The 21,985-nt window shown below is 41.7% G+C and overlaps 1 protein-coding gene across 1 annotated transcript in view; it reads right to left on the bottom strand.

The window, feature by feature from the left end:
* Nucleotides 1-808: 808 nt before the first annotated feature.
* PKHD1 (PKHD1 ciliary IPT domain containing fibrocystin/polyductin) overlaps nucleotides 809-21,985 on the bottom strand; it is a 276,108-nt gene continuing 254,931 nt past the window's right edge. Inside the window, exons 60-65 of the mRNA XM_074582079.1 lie at nucleotides 18,154-18,289; nucleotides 17,097-17,184; nucleotides 11,846-11,953; nucleotides 7,483-7,638; nucleotides 6,191-6,319; nucleotides 809-1,819 (exon numbers count right to left, since the gene is read on the bottom strand). Coding sequence (XP_074438180.1) covers nucleotides 1,467-1,819; nucleotides 6,191-6,319; nucleotides 7,483-7,638; nucleotides 11,846-11,953; nucleotides 17,097-17,184; nucleotides 18,154-18,289 — 970 coding nt within the window. The 3' untranslated portion in view covers nucleotides 809-1,466. The remainder of the gene's footprint in view (nucleotides 1,820-6,190; nucleotides 6,320-7,482; nucleotides 7,639-11,845; nucleotides 11,954-17,096; nucleotides 17,185-18,153; nucleotides 18,290-21,985) is intronic.

Consider the following 21,985-nt stretch of genomic DNA (forward strand, 5'->3'; position numbering starts at 1 on the left):
ATGAAAGCATCTAAAAGTAGGTATCAGCTGTGGAGGAAAGGAAGGGTCTCCAAATCATTTCACCAAACCTGGATGTCTCTGCAAGGTATATCTTTTTATTCAGACCCTGAATCATGAGCCTTAGGGATCTAGCATGTTGACTCACATAAAAGAATATTTTGGCCTCTGCAGAAAATACTGTAAGAAATGGCTTCTGCATATCATTGAAGAGGTTAGAAAGGCTGATCTATTGCACTTAATAATATAAGGTCCTCATCTACAACTGCCTTAAGCCAGAAAAGCTCCTGTGCAGTCAGCCAGAAACCTAGCTCAACTCAGTCTGATTTCACCTGAAAATTATGTTTATAAACACAACACAGAGAAGGAGCCAATGCTAGCGAGTTTATTTTTGTGCCTAGAAATCTGTGTAGCTCACAGCCCAGAATGTGCACCGTAGCTCCTTCAGCTTGAAGTGAACTGGTTTGTGGTTGATTTTGGTTTGTTGTTGTTTTTCAACTCAAGGTTTCTTACCTTCTCTTCCACTGCTGATCTGGTCAGAAACCTCATCTTTCTGCTTAAGTGGTTTTTCTGCAGAGGACTATAAATTTTATCTTGTGCCACCAGGCCACCTCACAACCAAGAATTTTATGGTACAGAGAGGGCATAATAAAGTACCTAATCTTCCAGCTCAGTAAAGCAAAGCACAGAGGAATTCCCTATGCAATGGAAGAACATCAACAGTATTATTATCATTCATAAAGAGTAGTGTTCATAACAAGCCAGTGATTTAAGAGTGTTAGGAAATGATGCCATGGTGAAGATTTAACTCAGTAAAATACTTTAATTAAAACAAAAATAACAACACAGATTTTTAAAGGGAGGAATGGAAGCACTTACTCAAGTCACAATGAAATGAAAGTTGAATATGTGTGTGGATTTCCTCAGAAAAAGGAAAAGATTTATGCACATACTGATGTCCTGTGAATGAAACTAGAGGCATGATTGGAAGAAATGGGAAAATTCATATATATTTATTTATATACATACATACCAATCGGCATTGCTCTAGACGCTAAGACTACATCAGTGCTAGTACATTAAAGTGTCAGAAATCCAATCATCTGCACTATTGACTTGTTAGGCTTTTGAAGATAATCTCCAAGCTGTCCTAGCGAGCCAGCTAGCAGTTCCCCAAACAACTCTTGGAGAGAGTTTTAGAGGTGTCAGAAGGACTATTCACAACAGATGAACTCACCCTGTTTTCGAAGCTAAGAACGGTCAACAACATAGACACAGACAGAGCCTCCCAGTTGGCTGCAGATCCAAGCAACAGGTTCATTTGTACATGAGCAGCATGGCAGCCTGGTTCCCCATGCTAATGAGAGTATGTTTTTCTCTGACCACAGAGTCAAAGACTCAGCTTCACATAGACTGCAAACCAGGCATAGCTTGCTTTATCAGTGGGCCACCACCTCACATCACTTCTCTTACACCTCTGCTGCTACCATGGCAACATGTTCTCCAACATCATTCTGAAGTTTGGGCATCTGTTCAGACTTCTCTCCTTCCTTCTTGTAACCAGTTGAAGGCTGGGGGCCATCCTTGTGGCTGGAGTGCCCTGGGACAGTTGGCTGCTGAAGTTCCAGAGAGTCACCAGGAGATGTTACTCTACGTAGCTGTTGGTGACTGTCACTTTTCCTAGGTGAAGAAAAGGTGTCTCTGTCACCTGTCTTATGCTGGGCAGTGCTCATCTTGCATACTGGCTTGGCTTCACAGGGCTGCAAGTTCAGCTCCTCCAGTTGTCCTGTGGCATGTCCCTTTGCTCCAGTTCCTTCCATACCTGTGAAAGCAAGACTTGTTTGTGCTTTAAAATGAATGTAAGACCTTACCTTCATGTTCCTCACCCTTCTGTGCCTTTACTGTGTGTTAAAGACATTAATGAAAAAGTAGTTGCTGTTGGAGAAATAATCGTAGCTCTCCACAAACTTTAGTGTGACAGGAATAAGTTGTTAAAACCAAACCACCATAAGTTCTTTCCCCAAATAAATAAAAAGCAACCAAACCAGCTGGTTTGTTCTTAGTAACACACTAACAGCTCCAAGAGCATCTTCCAATGGTTAACAAATATTTCAATAAATGCTTAATAATACAGTATATAGAATAGAGCTGTTTAATTAGCTCTGTATTGCTAGGACTGATAACAAATGTAATACTACACACCTATAAAATACATCAACCTTCTATGAATCAGGCTGTAACATAAGGCAGAACTTTTCATTTCCAACATTTGAATCCTACTCAAGGCAGAGTCTGTGACCTGCAATGCTGTTTAAAAAATGATGTTGAAAGATGCAGGAAAATATAAATATATACCATACATTTTTCATGTGGAAACTAAAAATGTTTACATCTTAATACACCAAACGGTTATCAACCACAGAGGCAGAATCACTTGTAGTGTTACAGCAGATGGCTTCTGAGTTGGCAGGGTGTGCTATCACTTCAGTGCAAGATTGGCAGTCTGCTTCATTTAAACTGCTTTTATACTTGTTCCAACTCCAGAACTAGTCCTAGTCCCACATGTCATGTGTTAGTGGACAACATCAGCTTTTGTAGTCCATTCCTCAGCGTATATTACAGGTCTTTATCACAAATGACCCCAGAAAATGTATTGTTACCATTTCTTACTTTTCAGGTTTGTCTTTGAATTTTAACACTTAACAGCCTGCAACATTCATTCCCATGGTTTCTCAGACCTTTTGCTCAGATTCATTCTCTTCTCCCTTTCTATAATTCATTAATTGGAATTCTGTTTGCTGACATAATTTTCCCCTATCTTCATTTATTTTCTACAGTTTTCCTATTTCTTTATGCTGATACTCGTTTTTCCTGTTAAGAAGTGTGGCTTTTTTTCAACTTGTACATGCATAGCTTTCAATTCCAACTTAGAAGGAGCAGCTGAGGGACCTGGGGTTGTTCAGCCTGCGGAAAAGGATGCTGAAGGGAGACCTTCTCGGTCTCTACAACTACCTGAGAGGAGAGTGTAGTGAGGTGGGGGTCTGTCTCTTCTCCCAACTACCAAGCAACAGGGCTAGAGGAAACGGCCTTAAATTACACCAGGGGAGGTTTAAATTAGTTACTAGGAAAAATTTCTTCAAGCATTATCAAGCATTGGAACAGGCTGCTCAGGGTAGTAGTTGAGCCACGATCCCTGGAGGTATTTAAAAGACATGTAGATGTGGTGCTGAGCGACATGGTTTAGTGGCGGACTTGGCAGTGCTAGGTTAACAGTTGAACTTGATGATCTTAAAGGTCTTTTCCAACCTAAACAATTCTATGATTCTATAAACAAGATAACCAAGTCATGATCATCCATTATAGCAAAGCTTCATGTTCTTTCTTCACATATATTGACGCCCTCTTCATCTTCAAAGGTGCCATTTTCAACTGTGAAAATGGTTTTTTTCAAGTGAGTTTGAATTAATGTAGGAGGCTAAAAGTTTTCTGGATATGAGCAGTTTCAAGGATGAAATACTGTCTTGAGATTTATATGACACAGTAATCTAAAACATCCTGATTTTTTAAAATTAAATACAAACTATTCAATATCAATGAAGCATACGATTAACTGGATTAGGTACCAGCTGGCAGATAGAGAAGAGGCAGCAATTATATATGGGAAATAATTCTCAGAGATGGGGATGTGTGGCAGTACCAGACACTACCACCGAATGGATGATAGCCAGTGTTTCCACCAATGGTTTGGAATTAAAACTAAAATTGACTCTGATGAACTTTTGTTAGTGCTGGGAAGAACGGCAAACTGGTAGAAAAGAAGAAGGAGAAGTTGATCCGAGCAACCTAGGACCAAGGGATGCAGACCATATCTGGGGAGTGGGAGAACCTCTTCATGAATACAACAGTGACTTCTGGGCAATGGTGGCCAAGCAGTCCAGGATAAAGATCTATAAGGTATAATACTGGAAAGGACTGGAAATTGAAGCTAGGAAATGTAAGCTGTTATAGGATATAACTTTTCAATGGTGAAGGTGATGAACCACTGGAATAAACTGCAAAAAGAACCAATACCTTCCTCCACTGTGCTGTTCTGTTGACCGTGCATCACTCAATCAAAAGTTGTTTAATTCAAGAGAGAGACAATTACATGAAGCTGAGGAGATTTTTTGTTATGCTAAGGTCAGGCAAGGTAATATCTTAATCCCTTCTCCCCTGCAGTACCGTATATCTATGCATAAAGCTTTCTTCCTCATCGCCATCCTCAGCTACTCGTTCTGGGACAACAACCAGGGCCCCTACCTCCACTGGACTTTGCATGTATAAGCACCCACAGAGAGAAACTCTGCCTTGCAAGACTTTCTGTGGTGATTAATAATAAAGGCTCTGAACACTTAGAGGTATTAGGAAGGTGGGATTTCTTATGGGGGGAACAGCTATAAAGCAGAAACTAAACAAAAAGACTGCAGCTTTGATTTCCTCTCTCTCTCTCTCTCTCTCTCTCCAAAACCAACAGCACTTTAAATAAGGGGAAATCAAACATTAGACATTTCCAAGTCATATGTATTAAATTCACTTAAGATATTGTTATCCTTGTTTAGATTTGAACATATCGGGGAATCTTTTTGTCTTGCAACTATTCCTAAAAGACTTTAAGTGGCTGGATTGCCTTTTTCTGACAAAAAAATCTTTCCATGAATTATTTACACGACGGCTCCAATCAACTCTATACCTGTCAGCCTCCCCAGCCAAAATGAAAGTTCACTATGTAAAGGTGCCAAGGGAGAATGGCAGCCTCCCACTGCGAGTTTATAGACAGAACTAAGTCAGCAAGCATTATGTGTCAGAGCCGACATCAGACAGAATCAGATCCTTTGATCTCAGACCTCCACAGGAAGCTTAGATCTCAGACAAATTAGATAAAAAATGAATTTATAGCAGCTATGTATCCTAAGGCACACAGCTGAACGTTGTGTTTTGGAGGAGTACAGCAAATATCAAAACACATAAGCTGCAGAATTTCCTCTCTCCTTCTCTCTCTCCCTCTGCTTTTGTGATAGATGTTAATTAAAAGGAGATAAAACTCCAGCTCACCTCTCCCTGCCTCTTACGTAATCCACAGACTTCAGGAAGGAGGAGGAAAAAGAAATTCCCAAAACAGAGTAAATGGGTGTTTCAGCAGGGTTATCCGAATGCCCTTAGATCTGCGCTGTTGGCAGGTGAGACAAAAAAAAACAACCCAACTACAATGAGAACATTTCACACTTGCAGCAAGGGAAGCCAAAGCTTTGTGCTGCCAGCCACATGGCCCTGAGGCTGTCTGCTTTTCTGTGACCTCAGAAGAAGTCGTGTTTGATCAGCAGATGATGAAAAGACAAGTCTCGAGGAGGTGTGCGGAAGAAGGTTGTTTATGGCAGGGACCCTGGGGGACACATGGAGGGGGTGGGTGGGAATGGAGCCGCTTTGGGGTGCTGTCTTGGACTCACTGTTCAGAAAGCACAGAAGGAAGGTCCAGTGAGTGGTGGAGGCAATAGAGACCATGCAAATGAGTCCCACCTCCAGTGTACCTCGCTGTCCGCCACAGCAAGTGTCCTCCACTCCTGCAAACCTGTCCAGAGCTTTTTGAACATTGTGCAGTTATTGCCACAGCACTTGGAGAAATGGGCAGGGAGAAACACAGTTGCTCCAGGCACGCTGGGGACATTGTGGGAATGTTGGTCGCAGCCCTACTCCAAACACACCAGGTGAAATCCTGGACTCATTGAGTGCAAGGGGGATTATGCTGCTGCCTTCAGTGAAGCCAGGATTTCGCACAATATATATAACAGGAGATAAAAAGGAGATAAAAGGAGATAAAACAGAGACAAGGATTTGTGGAAGCCCCATCCCTGGAGGTGTTCAAGGCCAGGTTGGACGGGGCTTTGGGCAACCTGATCTAGTGGAAAGTGCCCATGGCAGGGGGGTTGGAACTAGATGAACTTTAAGGTCCCTTCCAATCCAAACCATTCTATGATTCTATGAAAATGACAATAAAAAGACATCAGGGAGGAGATGGAGGAGGTAATAAAGTGATAAACCTTCTGAGAAGAACTGTGCCATTGATCTTATACAAACCTGCAGTTTGTTAAGAAACCTAAACTGACTTTTGACGTCCATCTGTTTATAAATTTGAATTATTGTCAAACTGCAGTCTCACCTCCTGCTTCAGTCACACCACTTTTATTTTCTCCTTGATTGTGGCAAGGCTGAATGTGAGCTGCATGAACCTGTGCTTGTTTATGGGGTGCTTTGGCCTTTGGTACATCAGCTCGTTCATTCCTCGTTTCTGTAATGAAACATACAGTCACATCACTCAATCCATCCTCAGTTCAGCAGCAATTATCAATTCAAGCAACAATGTATTTAGGGTGAATTAACAGATAATCTAGAAATGTTCTTTCTGCCCAAAGGCAGAGGGAGTTCTTTTATGTTCATCCTGTGTTTTGCCATTAGGGATCCTACCCATTCTCTTCAGTAAAATCTTTCTTATGTTGTCACTATGTTCAGTAAGACTAGTAATTCAGACCTGATTGCAGTTAGTGGTCATGGTGCAGTTTAGGAGAAAGACCCTTTGGCCTGGATTTGCAAAGTTACTTGAAAGCAAAAGTTTGGAGAAACTAGTGAGAAGGTCTTGAAATTAATGGGAGATGTCTGGGATGAGCATTTGCTCCTCCACTACAGTACATTTGGCTAGGTCCCAACTTCAGTTAGCACGTCTGAAAGGCCAATCTATTGGTAACTTTCAACACATCCAGAAGTTTAAGGTGGTTGTTTGTCAATCAAGCCACCAACAGTTTTAGTCACCTCCTTTTATCTTCGATTCTTCTCTTACACAAATGACTATGCCTTCTTCAGTGGAAAAGCCTCTTTGATGTACTATATTTGTTTTAAGGTCGATGCTAAAAAGAAAGCAACCTTAAGGTAAATGAGTAGAGGTGTGGATTTGCTTGGGGGAGAACTCCAGAGAAGCTGTAACCCTCCTGTGACCACTTTGACTGGAATGATGCTGACAGTGTGACATGAGATGTGAGTGTGGCTGTTCTGCTGTCTCAGTGGCATTCACACTGTGGCTGCGTCTGGTCCTCAGTCAAGGCTTTGCACAACCTCACCACAGCGATATTTTGCTATGTCATCCTTTATCAGGGAAATGCAGTGGCGGAACGGATCACTGAAATCATAGCAAATATTTCCTTCTTTTCGCAATTCCTTCTCTGCGCTACAGAAATCTGATTTTCATCATACAGTTAAACTTTTTCCAGCCAGGACTCAGGCATACGTTACAGGCAAAATCTGCATAACCCTGAACTACAAATTATACTGCTAATCGCTGAACTTCTCAGAGCTTTCTGTAAGAGGCACTGTCTGAATCCTTTTGTGGGCACACTGAAGAGTTGTTAAATAAAATAGGGAGTCTGTAAGTATAAATTTTAGTGGGCATTTCCAACTTACTGTTGCTTTTGCTCTTCTTGAACCAGCAGAAAGCAAGAGTGAGGATGAATGCAGATGCTGCTGAACTCAGTATGACAACAAGGATCATGCTGGCCTTCACTCCCGTGGGGTCAGGGAAGATGGTAAATGGCTGAGACAGCACAGTAAATTTAGCTCCTGAGAATTTAAAGCAGTCAGAGTTTATTACAAAAGTAAGAACACTGGTTTCACAGCTAGAAAACCAGGTTATAGCCTTTCATCAGTGATGCTGCTGTTAAGAACGCATGCAGGAACAACAGCTAAATTCATCAATTTCCAGATCCAACATTAGGCAACAATATTTATTTAGGAGTGAGTACCAGGACAAACCAAATATGTAACAAAATTTCTCCAATGTAAGTTTCAAGCTTTCAGTGCTTCCTGAAGGAGAGGCAGCCTCTTTGTATGCAACAATCCCTAGTGTTTCTTCCATGAATTTATCCAGTTGACTACCAAACCCAGAAAATACATTCAGAAACTTTCTATTTCTGAGGCCAAACAGATAAAGCCCAGACAGAAAACATGCATATTCTGCCAAGCAAGACAGAGAAACTGGTTTTGACAAGGAAGGTGCTAAATCACACACAATTTTTACAGTCTATACCAGATTCATATCAATGTAAGTTATGGGGAACCTAGAAACACTCAGTAGTGTTAAGCTTAAGTCTGTGATGCAGAAAACTCCCAGTGAACTTGTTAATATTTTCCACCACGTCAATAATGACCATTATAAATAAATAAAAAAAAATCAGTGTCCTTGCTGTTAGCATGATAAATATTTACCCTCTTGACACACACAAGCTTTGAGTAATGCTCTTCAACCAGAGATACTAAAGTTTCTGCAGATGAAGTCAGAATCAAGCCAGCTGCTACTCATAGTTTCTATGGTAAAGCATTCATTAAGTCTCAGCATCTGAGCTTCAAGGACTGGAAGATGCCTAATACCAGCCTTTTAAAAATCAGAAATACAGAGAGGTTTTTGTTCCCTGAATCACTTCCAAAATGCATTTTGAATGGAGACATGCCTGGGAAGGACAAAAGTATAAGAAAACTGACCCTGGCACTCTCTGTAGACCAATCCGAAGGATGTGGATTAGCACATCAACTCATTACCTGTCTTACTACCTGCCTCATTATCAGTCCTAACCCCACAATTCTAATCAATTTGACAGATGGATATTTCTTTTACTTGTTTGAGTTCTACCTTTAATAAAAATCTAAAAGCTTTTTTTTTCGTCAATTCATTAAAAAAAAATCAGAAACACTGTCAGATGGAGGCTTGTAGACTAGGGTAAGTAGCTGTGAGTACTTTTATCTGTGTCAATATTGTCCACTTGAACAATGCAGAGCTTCATCAGAACAATGTGGGAAGCATGTTCCAATTGGGAAAAATTTGCCTGCAGGTTGAAAGGAGAGAAGTAATCTCACAGATATGAAGGACTCTACACAGACAGGTGCTTAAAGGTTCTTTGCACTACTCTAATAGTTTGAGTAGACTGTGATTGGTTTAAATGGAAGGTGGATGGATCAAGCCCATTGGGATCCATATCAGTTAAGTGAATATTACTGTAAAACAAGGGGCAAGACTATGCAGCAGTGCTATGAATAGTATGCTCTCCCAGGAACTACCACTAAAGCACTTGGGATTATTGCATTCAACATCAGCTGCATCTTCTGAGCCTTCTCCAAATCACAAAATATGGCAGGGTACAGACAGAAACCTGGTTTTGCATTTGAAAATTGATTGATTTTGAAATTTGATTGATAAATTTTCATTTGTTTATCTCAACCAATAAACGGATACCTTCAGTAAGATTCTGTCAGTACAAAAGCCTTTATTCTGTCTCCAGCATGGTTCCCAATTACAAACAAGCAAAGGGGATTGCTTCTTTGGTGGGTATTTTTGCAACGCATATTAAAGGTGTACAATACTCTGATTTACACAGGTGATACCTACACAGATGCATTAGTCATCTGCATTGCTAGCTGTAAACATCTCTTTGCAACACCCTGACTGGCTAAATATTTCATAAAAGTGATCTGCATTTGTCTTCTGTTCATAAGAAAGAGGATTTTGTGACTCCCTTGAAGTAGCTTTCAAAATATATTTCATTAAACTGTACTTCCCACTAAAGAGTTGGATCCTGTGAGGTGCTGAGTCTCCATCTGCTCTCACTGAAGGGAAGGCAATGGGAGCTGCGAGTGTTCAGCAGCATACGCCCTCAAAATAGACATGTCCCCCCTTTAAAGGCCACCTCCAGGTACTTGTAGCACCAGAATTCTCCCTTTGCAAAGCCATGGGCAACACTAGATGTTGATTAGCCACTTGTGACTAGGAGAAGCAAAGTCTTCTCATTAAAAAAAAAAATAAAATAATTCTAGACCTTCATTTAATCACAGAATAGGAAGACATTTCTTGGGTTATAAGTCTTATTTCATGCTATCGTGTGTACCATGTTATACAATATCATCCATAAATGTATTGACCTCCATCCAAAAGCAGTTTGATCTCCTGCTCTCACTATTCCTATCCATCAAGATAGAATGTTCAGAAAAAATGCAGTCTAAATGTTAATAACCTTTTTCTAATTTTTTATTTCAGATTTTTTCCTTAGCTACTCCCACTTCACCACTTCACCTGTCTGATGTGTTTCCCTTCTCTGCATTTTCTAGCTGAAACAAGCCACACTGTCTTGGAGTGTTCTCATTAACAAAATGCTCAGCCCTCCCTCACTGTACCTACTCCATTTTGAGACAATGTCTGAACATGCATAAGTGAAATTATGTTCAGCACTTCAAAGAAGTACTCAACAGGGCTTTATGCAGGGGCACACTCACCGCCTTATCTCTCCTGGAAATATTTCTATCTATCTGACCTTCCTAGGCTTCTATCCACCTGATGGGTATCATCTATATCTATATAGATATATATCAATATACATATGTATGTATATGTATAATACCAGCATAGAGACTTTACACATAGAATCATAGAATGGTTTGGGTTAGAAAGGACATTAGAGACCATCTAGTTCCAACCCCCTGCCACTGGCAGGGACACCTACCACTAGACCAGGTTGCTCAAAGCCCCATCCAGCCTGGTCTTGAACACTTCCAGGGATGGGGCATCCACAGCTTCCCTGGGCAACCTGGGCCAGGGGCTCACCACCCTCACAGTAAAGCATTTCTTCCTAATATCGAATCTAAATCTAGCCTATTTCAGTTTAAAACTGTTACCCCTTGTCCTGTCACTCCATTCCCTGATAAAGAGTCCCTCCCCAGCTTTCCTGTAGCCCCTTCAGGTACTAGAAGACTGCTATAAGATCTCCCCAGAGCATTGTCTTCTTCAGGCTGAACAACCCCAACTCTCTCAGCCTAGCCTCATAGCAGAAGTGCTCCAGCTGCCTGATCATCTTTGTGTCCCTCCTCTGGACTTGCTCCAACAGTTCCTTGTCTTTCCTATGTTGAGCAGTCCACACTAGACATGGTCTTACAACGTCAATATCTTGATATGTCTTTGGGCTACATGCCAGAGATCTTCTCCATTGACGTGCCTCAGCAGTCATTCTGAGACAAGAAACCATCACTTTGACACCTATATACCTTCAGAATCAGATTTATAGGTAAAATCAAGCCCCCAGACAGTTGGTGCTTCTATAGCACAGATGTCCTGAGACTTTTACAAGCCAGGGTTCATGTGGCGCCTTATCCCTGAGGTTCTGGCATCCCCTTCAGCTGGTATTTCTAAAGAGGCGTAAGCACACCTTCCACTTCACCATCACTGGGTTGCTCAGAGATACCCTTAGTAGAGCCCAGTCCTGGAGGTATGCTCTGAGTGTTCATAACCTGTCGTGCCCATAAAGATGGCCAGCTGCAGATAAATGGTCAGTAAAAAGCACTATGAAAATAACTGGGAGCACAGATGGGAAATTTCTGAATACAAACAGGAAAAAAAAGAGTGAACGAGAGAACTCAATTTATAGGAAAAAGTTTGCTCTGACAGCTTAGCTGACCCGAAGTACCTGATTCCCACATGGGATACATAGCTAGGCAGTCCAGGGAGAAAGAGGCACCTTTCTCTGGCAATATTTCTCTGTACTAACTCATCTTGATTTTGGGGATCTTGCAAGAATAGTACAGGAATCACTCAGCCTTCTTGCTGCCTGGGTAATGCCAACTTGGAGGTGTAACAGAAGTCAGATTATTTAGAGGTTTGGCATTGCTTCACTCATTCAAACAAAGCTTAACTCCCTTTTTATTAATCCAGACCACCTGTAGAGTTTTGAATTCAGTTACCAAAACAAAACAAAAAAAAAAAAAAAAACAAGCAAAAAATGGAGCTTACCTGGAGGTGATGTGACAGTGAACACAAGTTTCCAGTTTGTGCCTGAGCTGGAAACAGACAGACTGGAAAAGCTTGCACATCCGTCTATGACCTGCACTTGGGTAAGCCCTGCAAAGTAATAAAAAATTGCTTTGCAATTAACAGCTTCCAGATAAGTACTACTTAAGCCTCTCAGAAAGTCCTTGTGACTTTAAGGGGACTTCAGAAAGCCTACATTCAGTGTCCTTCCTAATAGTAAACATTTTGTCTAACCCCACAAATGTAGGAGAGTATTAGTGAGAGACTGAGTATTTTCTGTCCTAAAGGCATGATCTCAAAGAGCCAACTACTGCAGCTAAGGGAAAAAAGCGGGCTGTTTTGACACTTTTCTGATTTGTAGGCGTTTCACGTCATCATGTGGGTATATTCATAGAATCATAGAATAGTTGGAGTTCAAAGAGACCTTAAAGATCATCTAGTTCCAACCCCTCTGCCATGGGCAGGAACATCTTCCACTAGACCAGGTTGCTCAAAGCCCCATCCAGCTTGGTCTTGAATGCTTCCAGAGATGGGGCATCCACAACATATACATAGTATATGATTCTACTACCTCCTGTCCTACTGTTAAATCATTTTGAACTTTCCTTCAGTGCTATCAGATGCTTTGAGATAAATTTGGCCACAAAAAAAATCTGTGGTGACTACCCTGTCATCATATAGGAGACACTTGCAGCTAGAAGCCTGGCAGGGGAAAGCTTTATGGGCAGCATTAAAATGAACCTGGGAGCGCTTGTTTCTCCATCACTTTACCTCTTGTTCTAAGCTATTGGGGAATGCATTCTGACCAAAGATTTACACCTGCCATGGTTGTTAGTTTTGTAGGCTCTTGTTAAAAGTTATAATTTACTTTGCAACTGGATCTCCATTTTATTGTGTGTATCTTTGAGCACCAGCCAAGTCCTGGCCTTTGAACAATGCTGACCCGCTCTGGGCTTCATTCAGGCTCTTGGAGAGAGAGGGGTAAAATCCTACAGAATGACAAATTTCAAAATATTGGTTCAGGTGGGGGGTGAGAAGGCAGAACTTCCTTAGGATGCTGGACTTGCTCCAGTGATCACAAACACAGACTTTTGCCTGCTCAAAGACAACACGTAATAACCATTTGCTTTATGAAGCAGGTGGTTTAATATTTTATTGCCATTAAGCAGCACAGGTGAAGGTCCATAAAGTCGGAATGTGAGGAGGACATTTATCCTGTGCCATGCCCATGCCCATGTTGTTGAACAAAGTGGTTAGCAAATATCTTTGTGAGACATCTTGCAATCACAAATCCATGGGAGCATTCAGCAGGAGGAAACAAGGTTTTTGATGGTAGACCAGGCTGCAGGACAATTTCTCACTGTTTTTATCCCATTTTTTGTGCCTACACCTGTATGATACAAACTAAACAGTGCCAGGATCTGTTCTTTGGCACTGAAAAACTGGTATGCCCTGGCCAAACCACTTAAACTCTTACAGCCTCCAAACAGAGATGTTGCAATGCAAACCGCCTACAGAGATTATTTTCTTGCTGTGTTGACTTCTGAACCATGGACAGAAATTGCCTGAGACAAGGTCCTGGGAAAAAGCATGCCACATTTTCATGATTTAGCAACAGAAATTAAAAAGTTTGCTCTCTTCATGATCCTGTATTATTAACATATTAAGATCCCAGTTAGTGTTAACTATATGTTTTTTTCTATTTTTATACAGCATCTAGCACACCAAACCCCCAATTTCATTGTGAGTCTCCAGGACCATCTGTGATGTATACGTAACCAGTAAATTACATTGTGAATAGATTCGGTGAAGATGTGGGAATCCAGATTTCTCTAATTGCTCCAGTCCAATCCTGGCTCATCTATTTATCTCCTACACATATGATCCTCCTCGTGACAGTATCTGTCCAGACTACCAAGACTTTTCTTGTCTCTGATACTCTAACACTGCTTTTACCGAGGGTCTTGTCAGCTGCATTCAAATACTTTATAATTGCCATTTCTAGTCTATGATGAAGCCTGGAGTACCGTACTGTACTTCTCAACAGAGACTATCTCAGCTTTCGGGCACATATGCTTCAAAGCTCAGAATATTACGGATATATATGGGAGTCTTCACAAATATCTCTCAGGCAAGCTGGTATTTAACATAGAAGCAAGCTAATTTGGAGCTAAACTACTTTCCATGAGGCAGTTTGGCTGCTGTCAGATGAAGCAGCTTCAGTGTGCTAGACGGGACCCATTTCGATTAAATGCTGCTTTCATATGCTTCAAAAGACGAATGCAATAAGGACGTTTGTCAAAGGAAAAACTGCAGCAAACTATTACATGCAGAACATCTGTACTACGCAGTTCTTTCTTTGCTGGAGTTTATTGACTATTAATTTGATGCATGTACCTTTTAAAGAAAGTGAAGTGCATCTCTCTTCAGTGACTTTTCTTTCTTCTCCTTCTCCCTCTTTTTCTTTCTTTCTTTTTTCTCTTTTTCTTCCTCTCTTCTGTCTTTTTGTCTTCTTCTCTTTCTTTTCCCTTCCTTGACTCTTTCCTTCCTTTCTTCCTCCCCTCCTCCCTTTCTCCCTTCCTTTCTCCTACTGTTAGCCATTAGCTGCTCCAATAATCTGGTTCATCTAGATCTATGTTCCTAAGCCTATGAGGTGAACCACCTTGAAAAGGCATAAAAAACAACAAAAAAGACCAAAGGATTTTTCTAACCAGTAAACCTGGAACTATGATGAGGTAGGAAGAATTTCTAATTAACAAAAACTGGGACTGAAAGGCTGAGAAGATCTGATCTACCACGACTGCCACTTATCTTCTCCAAATGTCAACTTTTCAAGTCAAAGCTAACACATAAATGGCTTTTACTGCAAACACAATACTTTACCTGAAATAGGAAATCTCATTTTTCATTGTATGCACTGTTTGCTTACATTTTAAGATTATAGCAATGATAATTAGGATACTTTCTAATCAATATCATTTCCACTTTCTAGTTTAAAAGAATATGATCATCCACAGCACTGCGCTTATCTAAGCAGGTTCATAGCCTCAGTAACGCCAAGGGAAATATTCCCACACTTAGAGTTAATCAGGAGTTCAGGTCTTTTGATAAGTGAGGACCAGAAGGGAAACACCTAGATCACTCCTGAAAAACATTTTCACATTGAACTAGGCTAGCTAAAAACAATGGGCAGTTTTTTGTCTGTGCTTGTCCAGATCCTTTGCTGGGACAAACAGATTTTCATTGACCCTAAGGAAATTGCCCCAATTAACCTTAGCTGAAAATCAGGTATTAGGATTTCACGGAATCACGGAATCACGGAATCTTCAGAGTTGGAAGGGACCTCTAGAGATCATCTAGTCCAACTCCCCTGCTAGAGCAGGATTGCCCAGAGAACATTACTCAGGACTGCATCCAGGCAAGTCTTGAAAATCTCCAGAGAAGGGGACTCCACACCCTCCCTGGGCAGCCTGTTCCAGTGCTCTGTCACCCTCACCGTAAAGAACTTTTTCCGTGTATTTGAATGGAACTTCCTATGTTCTAGCTTGTGCCCATTGCCCCTTGTCCTGTCACTGGGAACCATTGAAAAGAGCCTGGCTCCGTCCTCCTTAAACCCACCCTTTAGATACTTGTAAACATTAATCAGGTCCCCCCTCAACCTTCTCTTCTCCAGGCTAAAGAGTCCCAGCTCTTTCAGCCTTTCCTCATAAGGGAGGTGCTCCAGTCCCATAAGCATCTTGGTTGCCCTACGCTGGACTCGCTCCAGTAGTTCCCTGTCCCTCTTGAACTGGGGAGCCCAAAACTGGACACAGTACTCCAGTTGTGGCCTCACCAGTGCAGAGTAGAGGGGGAGAATGACCTCCCTCGACCTACTGGCCACAGTCTTCCCTATGCAGCCCAGGATGCCATTGGCCTTCTTGGCGACAAGGGCACACTGCTGGCTCATGGATAATTTGCTGTCTACCAGGACCCCCAGGTCCTTCTCCTCAGAGCTGCTTCCCAGCATGTCCGCCCCTAACCTATACTGGTGTTTGGCATTCTTCCTTCCCAGGTGCAGGACCCTACACTTGCTTTTGTTGAACCTCATTTGGTTCTTCTCTGCCCAGCTCTCCAGCCTGTCCAGGTCATGCTGGATGGCAGCATGGCCCTCTGGAGTGTCGGCCACCCCTCCCAGCTTGGTATCATCAGCAAAGTTGCTGAGGATACACTCTGTCCCCTCATCTAGGTCATTAATGAATATATTGAACAAAATTGGTCCAAGTATTGACCCCTGAGGGTCACCACTGGTTACAGGCCTCCAACTGGACTCTGTGCCGCTGATCACAACTCTCTGAGTTCTGTCACACAGCCAGCTCTCGATCCACCTCACTGTCACCTCGTCTAGCCCATACTTCCTCAGCTTCTTAATGAGGATGTTATGGGAGACAATGTCAAAAGCCTTGCTAAAGTCAAGGTAGATGACATCTATGGCTCTCCCCTCATCCAGCCAACCCGTTATAACATCATAGAAAGCTATCAGATTGGTCAGGCATGATTTGCCCTTGGTAAATCCATGCTGACCACTTCCAATAACTTCCTGTTCCTCAACGTGTTTGGAGACGACATTCAGAATGAGTCGCTCCATTACCTTCCCAGGGACAGAGGTGAGACTAACCGGCCTGTAGTTCCCTGGGTTCTCCTTCTTGCCTTTTTTGAACATTGGAGTGATGTCAGCCTTCCTCCATTCCTCAGGCACCTTTCCTGTTCCCCATGACCTTTCAAAGACAATGGAGAGAGGTCTAGCGATAACATCTGCCAGCTCTCTCAGCACTCGCGGGTGCATCCCGTCAGGGCCCATGGATTTATGAATGTCCAGCTTGGCCAAGTGGTCTCTGACCTGGTCCTCCTCAACTAAGGGAAAGTCTTCCTCTCTCCAGACCTTCCCCCTTGCCTCCAGGGTATGGGATTTCTAATTCTTCATTCTTTTCTTTTTTAATTTAAGATATGTCTTTTCAAGATAACGTACTGGATATACTCCCTTTAAGCTGCCAGAAACAAGAGAATACTTTTATAAGCTTCTCCTTCTTCAGCATATGACTGGGCAGTTCATCAAACTTCTACCTCAAACTTATTTTTTCAGCCGAAAGACTATCTTTCACATCCAGTCTTTCTGAGGAAGAACTCCTCAATTTGTCACCACTATTCCACACAGCTGTTTTCCCATCACCCTTGCTATAAGAAAATACATCCAAACCTTTTAGCACAGCCTCGGAGGAGCCCTTGAGGTGAGCTGATACAACCCAGGGTTCTGAGGGAGGGCCCAGTTTGTCAACTCTTTGACCCTGGAAAGAATGAAAAAATAAAAGAATTAAGGTCATGTCTCCTCAACAACAGGAAAGAAAGTTTTGATGGTTTTAACAGGGAGTTTAACAGGGATTTAACAGTTGCAGATGCCCCATTCCTCGAAGTGTTCAAGGCCAGGTTGGATGGGATAAATTAATAATAATTTATTAATGACCAGTGGGACAGCAGTTTACATCTACATCTTACATGTTACAAGTGTCATAAAGCTCACCATAAGTCTTTAAGATGATCTTAAGCTCAGAAGAACCAGCTCTGGCAGCTTCATGTCTGTTTCAATAAAGTCTGGCAAGGTTTATTGCTTCAGTTGAGGCACCTAGGGTCACATTCGCATCACCTATGAAAGGTAGCTAATTTTGACATCATGGCTTCTATGGCATCTAAGTTCACAGAGTCACAACACCATTGAAATTGGAAGGGACCTCTGGAGATCACTTTGTCCAACACATCTGCTGAAGCAGGGACATGTAGAAGTGGTTGCCCAAGACAATGTCCATATGGCTTTTGAATATCTCCAAGGATGGTGACTCCAGAAGTTCAAGGAAACTAAGTAGATTCAGTCTGTCTATTTAATCAGGTTAAAGATTTAAGTTCCTCATACACTCAGTGAAATAAACTAATTTTCATACCTAAGCCATAATATAAATATAATGGCTGGATATACCCAGACATAATAGGTGTGCAGGATCTAGATCCTATAATCCATGTGTATATAAAAGCATTAGCTTTCAGTTTCTTTATTTTTTGAGATACTGATTCTCAAGTCAAGTAGAAAACCTGAAACATGTCTGAAGAAGGGTACGAAACTCAAGAGATATCCTTTGCCATATTTATTTATAGAGCTGTCCTATGCTATATTTAGGTCCATCTCATAGCTTTTGGATTGCTCAGAAATGTCAAAATCATACAGAATTAATAGAAACATCCATCCACAGAGGGGCAAATCCTACCCTCCTGTCCAGGAAAATGACTTTTGGCTGTACAGGAAGCTGCTTCTCAACTTCTCCATCTGAGGGCTGGACCTGAACAGAGATGTTATAGGGCTTCACATACAAGCATGTTTCTGGGTAGTGTCTGCTTCCGTTTCTTTCACATGCAAAGGAATTAAAAAAAAAATAAAATCAGAAAATTAATGCTATGAAAACACTCAATGTTATTCCCTAAGAATGACAGGTTACTTTCTGTTCACAGTATTTCTTACCTCAGTAACAGACGTGGCAATATTCAGTGTCTGTTATGAATAAGAAGGAGCACTATGCAAAACGACTACTTATTTACATTATGGTACTTTGATTCCTTGGATGAGAACAGCATGTATGAAAATATTGAACAGATATCACTTCCAGGCAGACAGCAGTACCAAACTAATAAAAAATAATATTCTTTTGCTTCAATTCCCAGTTTACAGGTGTAAAAGTGAGAAATTAACAAAATAAAGTATTTCCCTGGTATCACATCGAAAGTACGTGGCAGAGACAGGGATTTTATGGATTCAGAAACCCAATGCCTTAGCCCCAAAGTCTTCGCTGCAGTGCACTGATAACAGTGGAGGCTGCAAATGTTCCTCTCCAGCAGAAAGATTTCCAATCAATACATTTGAACTCCTCTAAAAACAAAGTTTCAGTTCCTCTACATAAGCACAGACCTTACAGGGCTTTACTGCATTTCTTTATTCTGCTGTAACTGTGTTCTTATCCTTCATTATCTGTGAAGTCTGTATACCGAAATATAGCAGTATATAGGCACCCCTTTGAAAGACATTGTTTTTTCCAAGACTGAAATTTAAATTAGAACATCCCAGGAGAGGGTTTCTGCATTTGAATAAAGAATCGTCACTTTATTCTGAGCCTGTATTATTTCATTCCCACTCCCAGTGCTTTGTGTCATTTAGTATCAAATATATATATATATATAATTTATATATGTATAAACCACTCTAATCTGCAATTGCAGTGAAGTGGCTGGGGTCTGATGTTGTCTTGAAATAAAAGCAGAAAAGCTATTCATTCATCTCTAATGTTTGCTTAAAGGCGTTTACAAACAGAAGATATACGAAGCATAAGTTTCCTTTAGTTTAACTCTTTTTTTTGGTTTGGGTTTCGTTTTTTGGGTTGGGTTTGGTTTGGTTTTTTTGTTTGTTTTTTTTTTTTGTTTTGGTTTGGTTTTGGTTTTTTTTGAGGTTGTTAATGCATTGCAAACCAGAAACTGTTTATACTGAAGCTGATGGGAAACAATCAGAGGGCTGGAGCACCTCTCCTATGAGGACAGGCTGAGAGAGTTGTGGTTATTCAGCCTGGAGAAGAGAAGGCTCTGGGGAGACCTCATAGCATTCTTTCAATGCCTAAAGAGAATCTACAGGAAAGCTGTGGAGGGACTCTTTATCAGGGAATGGAGTGATAGGACGAGGGGTAGCAGTTTTAAACTGAAAGAAGGTAGATTTAGACCAGATAGAAGGAAGACATTTTTTACAATGAGGGTGGTGAAACCCTGGCCCAAGTTGACCAGAGAGGTGGTAGATGCCCCGTCCCTGGAGACATTCCAGGTCAGGGTCGATGGGGCTCTGGGCAACCTGATCTAGTTGAAGATGTCCCTGCTTATTTCAGGGGCTTTGGACTAGATGGTCTTTAAAGGTCCCTTTCAACCCAAACTGTTTTATGATTATATGAAATACTGGTCTGATCCACAGACACTGGGAGGGTCAGCTAAAGATTTGAGGATACCTGCAGTCTCAAGAGCTAGCTCAAGGATTTACGCAAAAAATTTCAGTTATCTTTTTTTTTTGATTTTTAGTCGGTGGGAAAGTCTGAAAAGCGGTGACGTATTTGAAATTCATGTCAAAGGCACCAATGGTTTCATGAGTACTCTTATCAACCTCCTTCCATAAATGAGCATTCAGCACTGAGACAAACTCATGGCAGGAACAACACACCAACTCACTCCTGGTTTCATGGCAGAGATCTGCACTATCTGTGAGCTTTCTGGCTCCATCTGAGTCCAGACAAGTCTAGGTGAATCTTCGCATGGCTTCTGTAAGCCGACAATATTTTTTTTCTCTCTCCAGCTTCTTTAAAAATGTCAACAAACAGGAAAAATGTTAACATGAAATGCCTTGACTGCACACCCCAAACCCTACACAGTAAAACTGTGCTCATCTCACACTTGAAGGAAGGGTGCTGCAAAATGTGGTTGTAGGAAGTGGATGTTCCTACTCCCTAGGGTGTGTAATGACAAAGAAAACAAAACAAAACAAAACAGAAATACACACGGACACTTAAAAATTAATGTCTCTTTGCAGGTGATTTGAATCCAGATAACATAGCATGGACCATGTTGTGTATATCCCACGTGGTCCAACCTGACTCTTGCTGTGATGGACCCCCTGCCTCAGGGTACAACCCTGCACACAGCGAATCACATTCCTGCAAACGAGTGTCAATGTGGAGGAGGAGGAGAGAGGAGCAGCCTGCTGCTCCCCTGGTGTTTTGTGCTGGAAGGAAAATAGGGTTTCCTGGTGTAGCTTTGCAGCTGGGAGGTGGGGACGGACAAGCACGCCTGTAGCCTAACACGGGCCAGAGCGAGGAGGCCTACCTTCATCCTGATGGGCAAGAAGAGCATGCTGTTTTGTCACTACCCTGAAGCCTCATGCTGAGGAGGAGCAGGCTGGTTTGCAATTCCCTGCTGACAACTCTCAATGGGGAGCAGCTCCATTGCTCAGTGCCTCGCAGCTCTTCTAAATGTAGGCACAGCGGGCAAGCAGACGCTGCTCCTGATACCTTAGTCATCAGGGACACCAAGGTCAGGATCCCAGATCCTTTCACCATCAGTGCTGACACATGTCTGCTGAACATGCTGAGACTCGGCAGGAGTGCAAGTGTCTGCTCTTTAGGAGCAAGGAAATTAGTAGTCGTGGAAAGTAGAAGGTCTACTGCAGGTATTAAGGCATGATTGAGAAAGAAGGTGGAGAGATTTGGGGCAGCGGGAGGGAAGTCTCCTTGAAATCAAGGAGAGTTTGTCATTGTAATTATAATCACAATAATAACTATAATAACAATGATACTAATAACAACTATAATAATAACAACAATAACATTAACAATAACAATAATAATAGCTATTATTTTCAGTTGACTTCCAGGGGAAAGAGATCAGATGCAGAGGCTGGGTAAAGAGTCCATTAAAGTCAATAGATACATCCATATTAGAAAACATGTATCAACATTAGAAATAACAGGCCTTGGCACTGAAACTGGATCACCTCTACTGTTAAACTGTTGGTCCATCACAAGCTGTGGTCTAAACCCAAGCGCAAAGTCCAGCACAACTTCCAAATGGTCTGGGAGCTGCTGCTGTTAGAGGATGTTCTCACTTGGCAGTCTGGATGAAGCCATCCTGAAATGGTGGGTGAGGTAACTTGATTTTATGGACATAGGCTGATCCATATCAGCTGGCCTTGGTGCCAGAGAATAGCCCCTGGTATATTTAATTTCCTAATAAACAAAGACAATAAAACTAATTGAACAGTTATCAGCATATGCCTGCAACGCTAGGGTTGCGGCATCGGTATATCCTTGGAAGGGGAAGGACAATGGGAAGAATTTGGGGAATAAATGTCAAAATGCATCATGGTCAAACCAAAGAGATTGTTTTTTTTTTGTTGATAAAAGGTAGTGATTGCTGGTGAAGAGAAGACAGTCTACAAGAAAGAAGAAGCTATTGTGAAGACAGGATATAGGCAGGATGAAGACATGTAAGGCAAAGTAGGTACAGATTCACTGGAAGGGC

The sequence above is a fragment of the Larus michahellis genome, chromosome 3, assembly GCF_964199755.1.
Source record: "Larus michahellis chromosome 3, bLarMic1.1, whole genome shotgun sequence".
In the NCBI taxonomy this organism is placed as follows: domain Eukaryota; kingdom Metazoa; phylum Chordata; class Aves; order Charadriiformes; family Laridae; genus Larus; species Larus michahellis.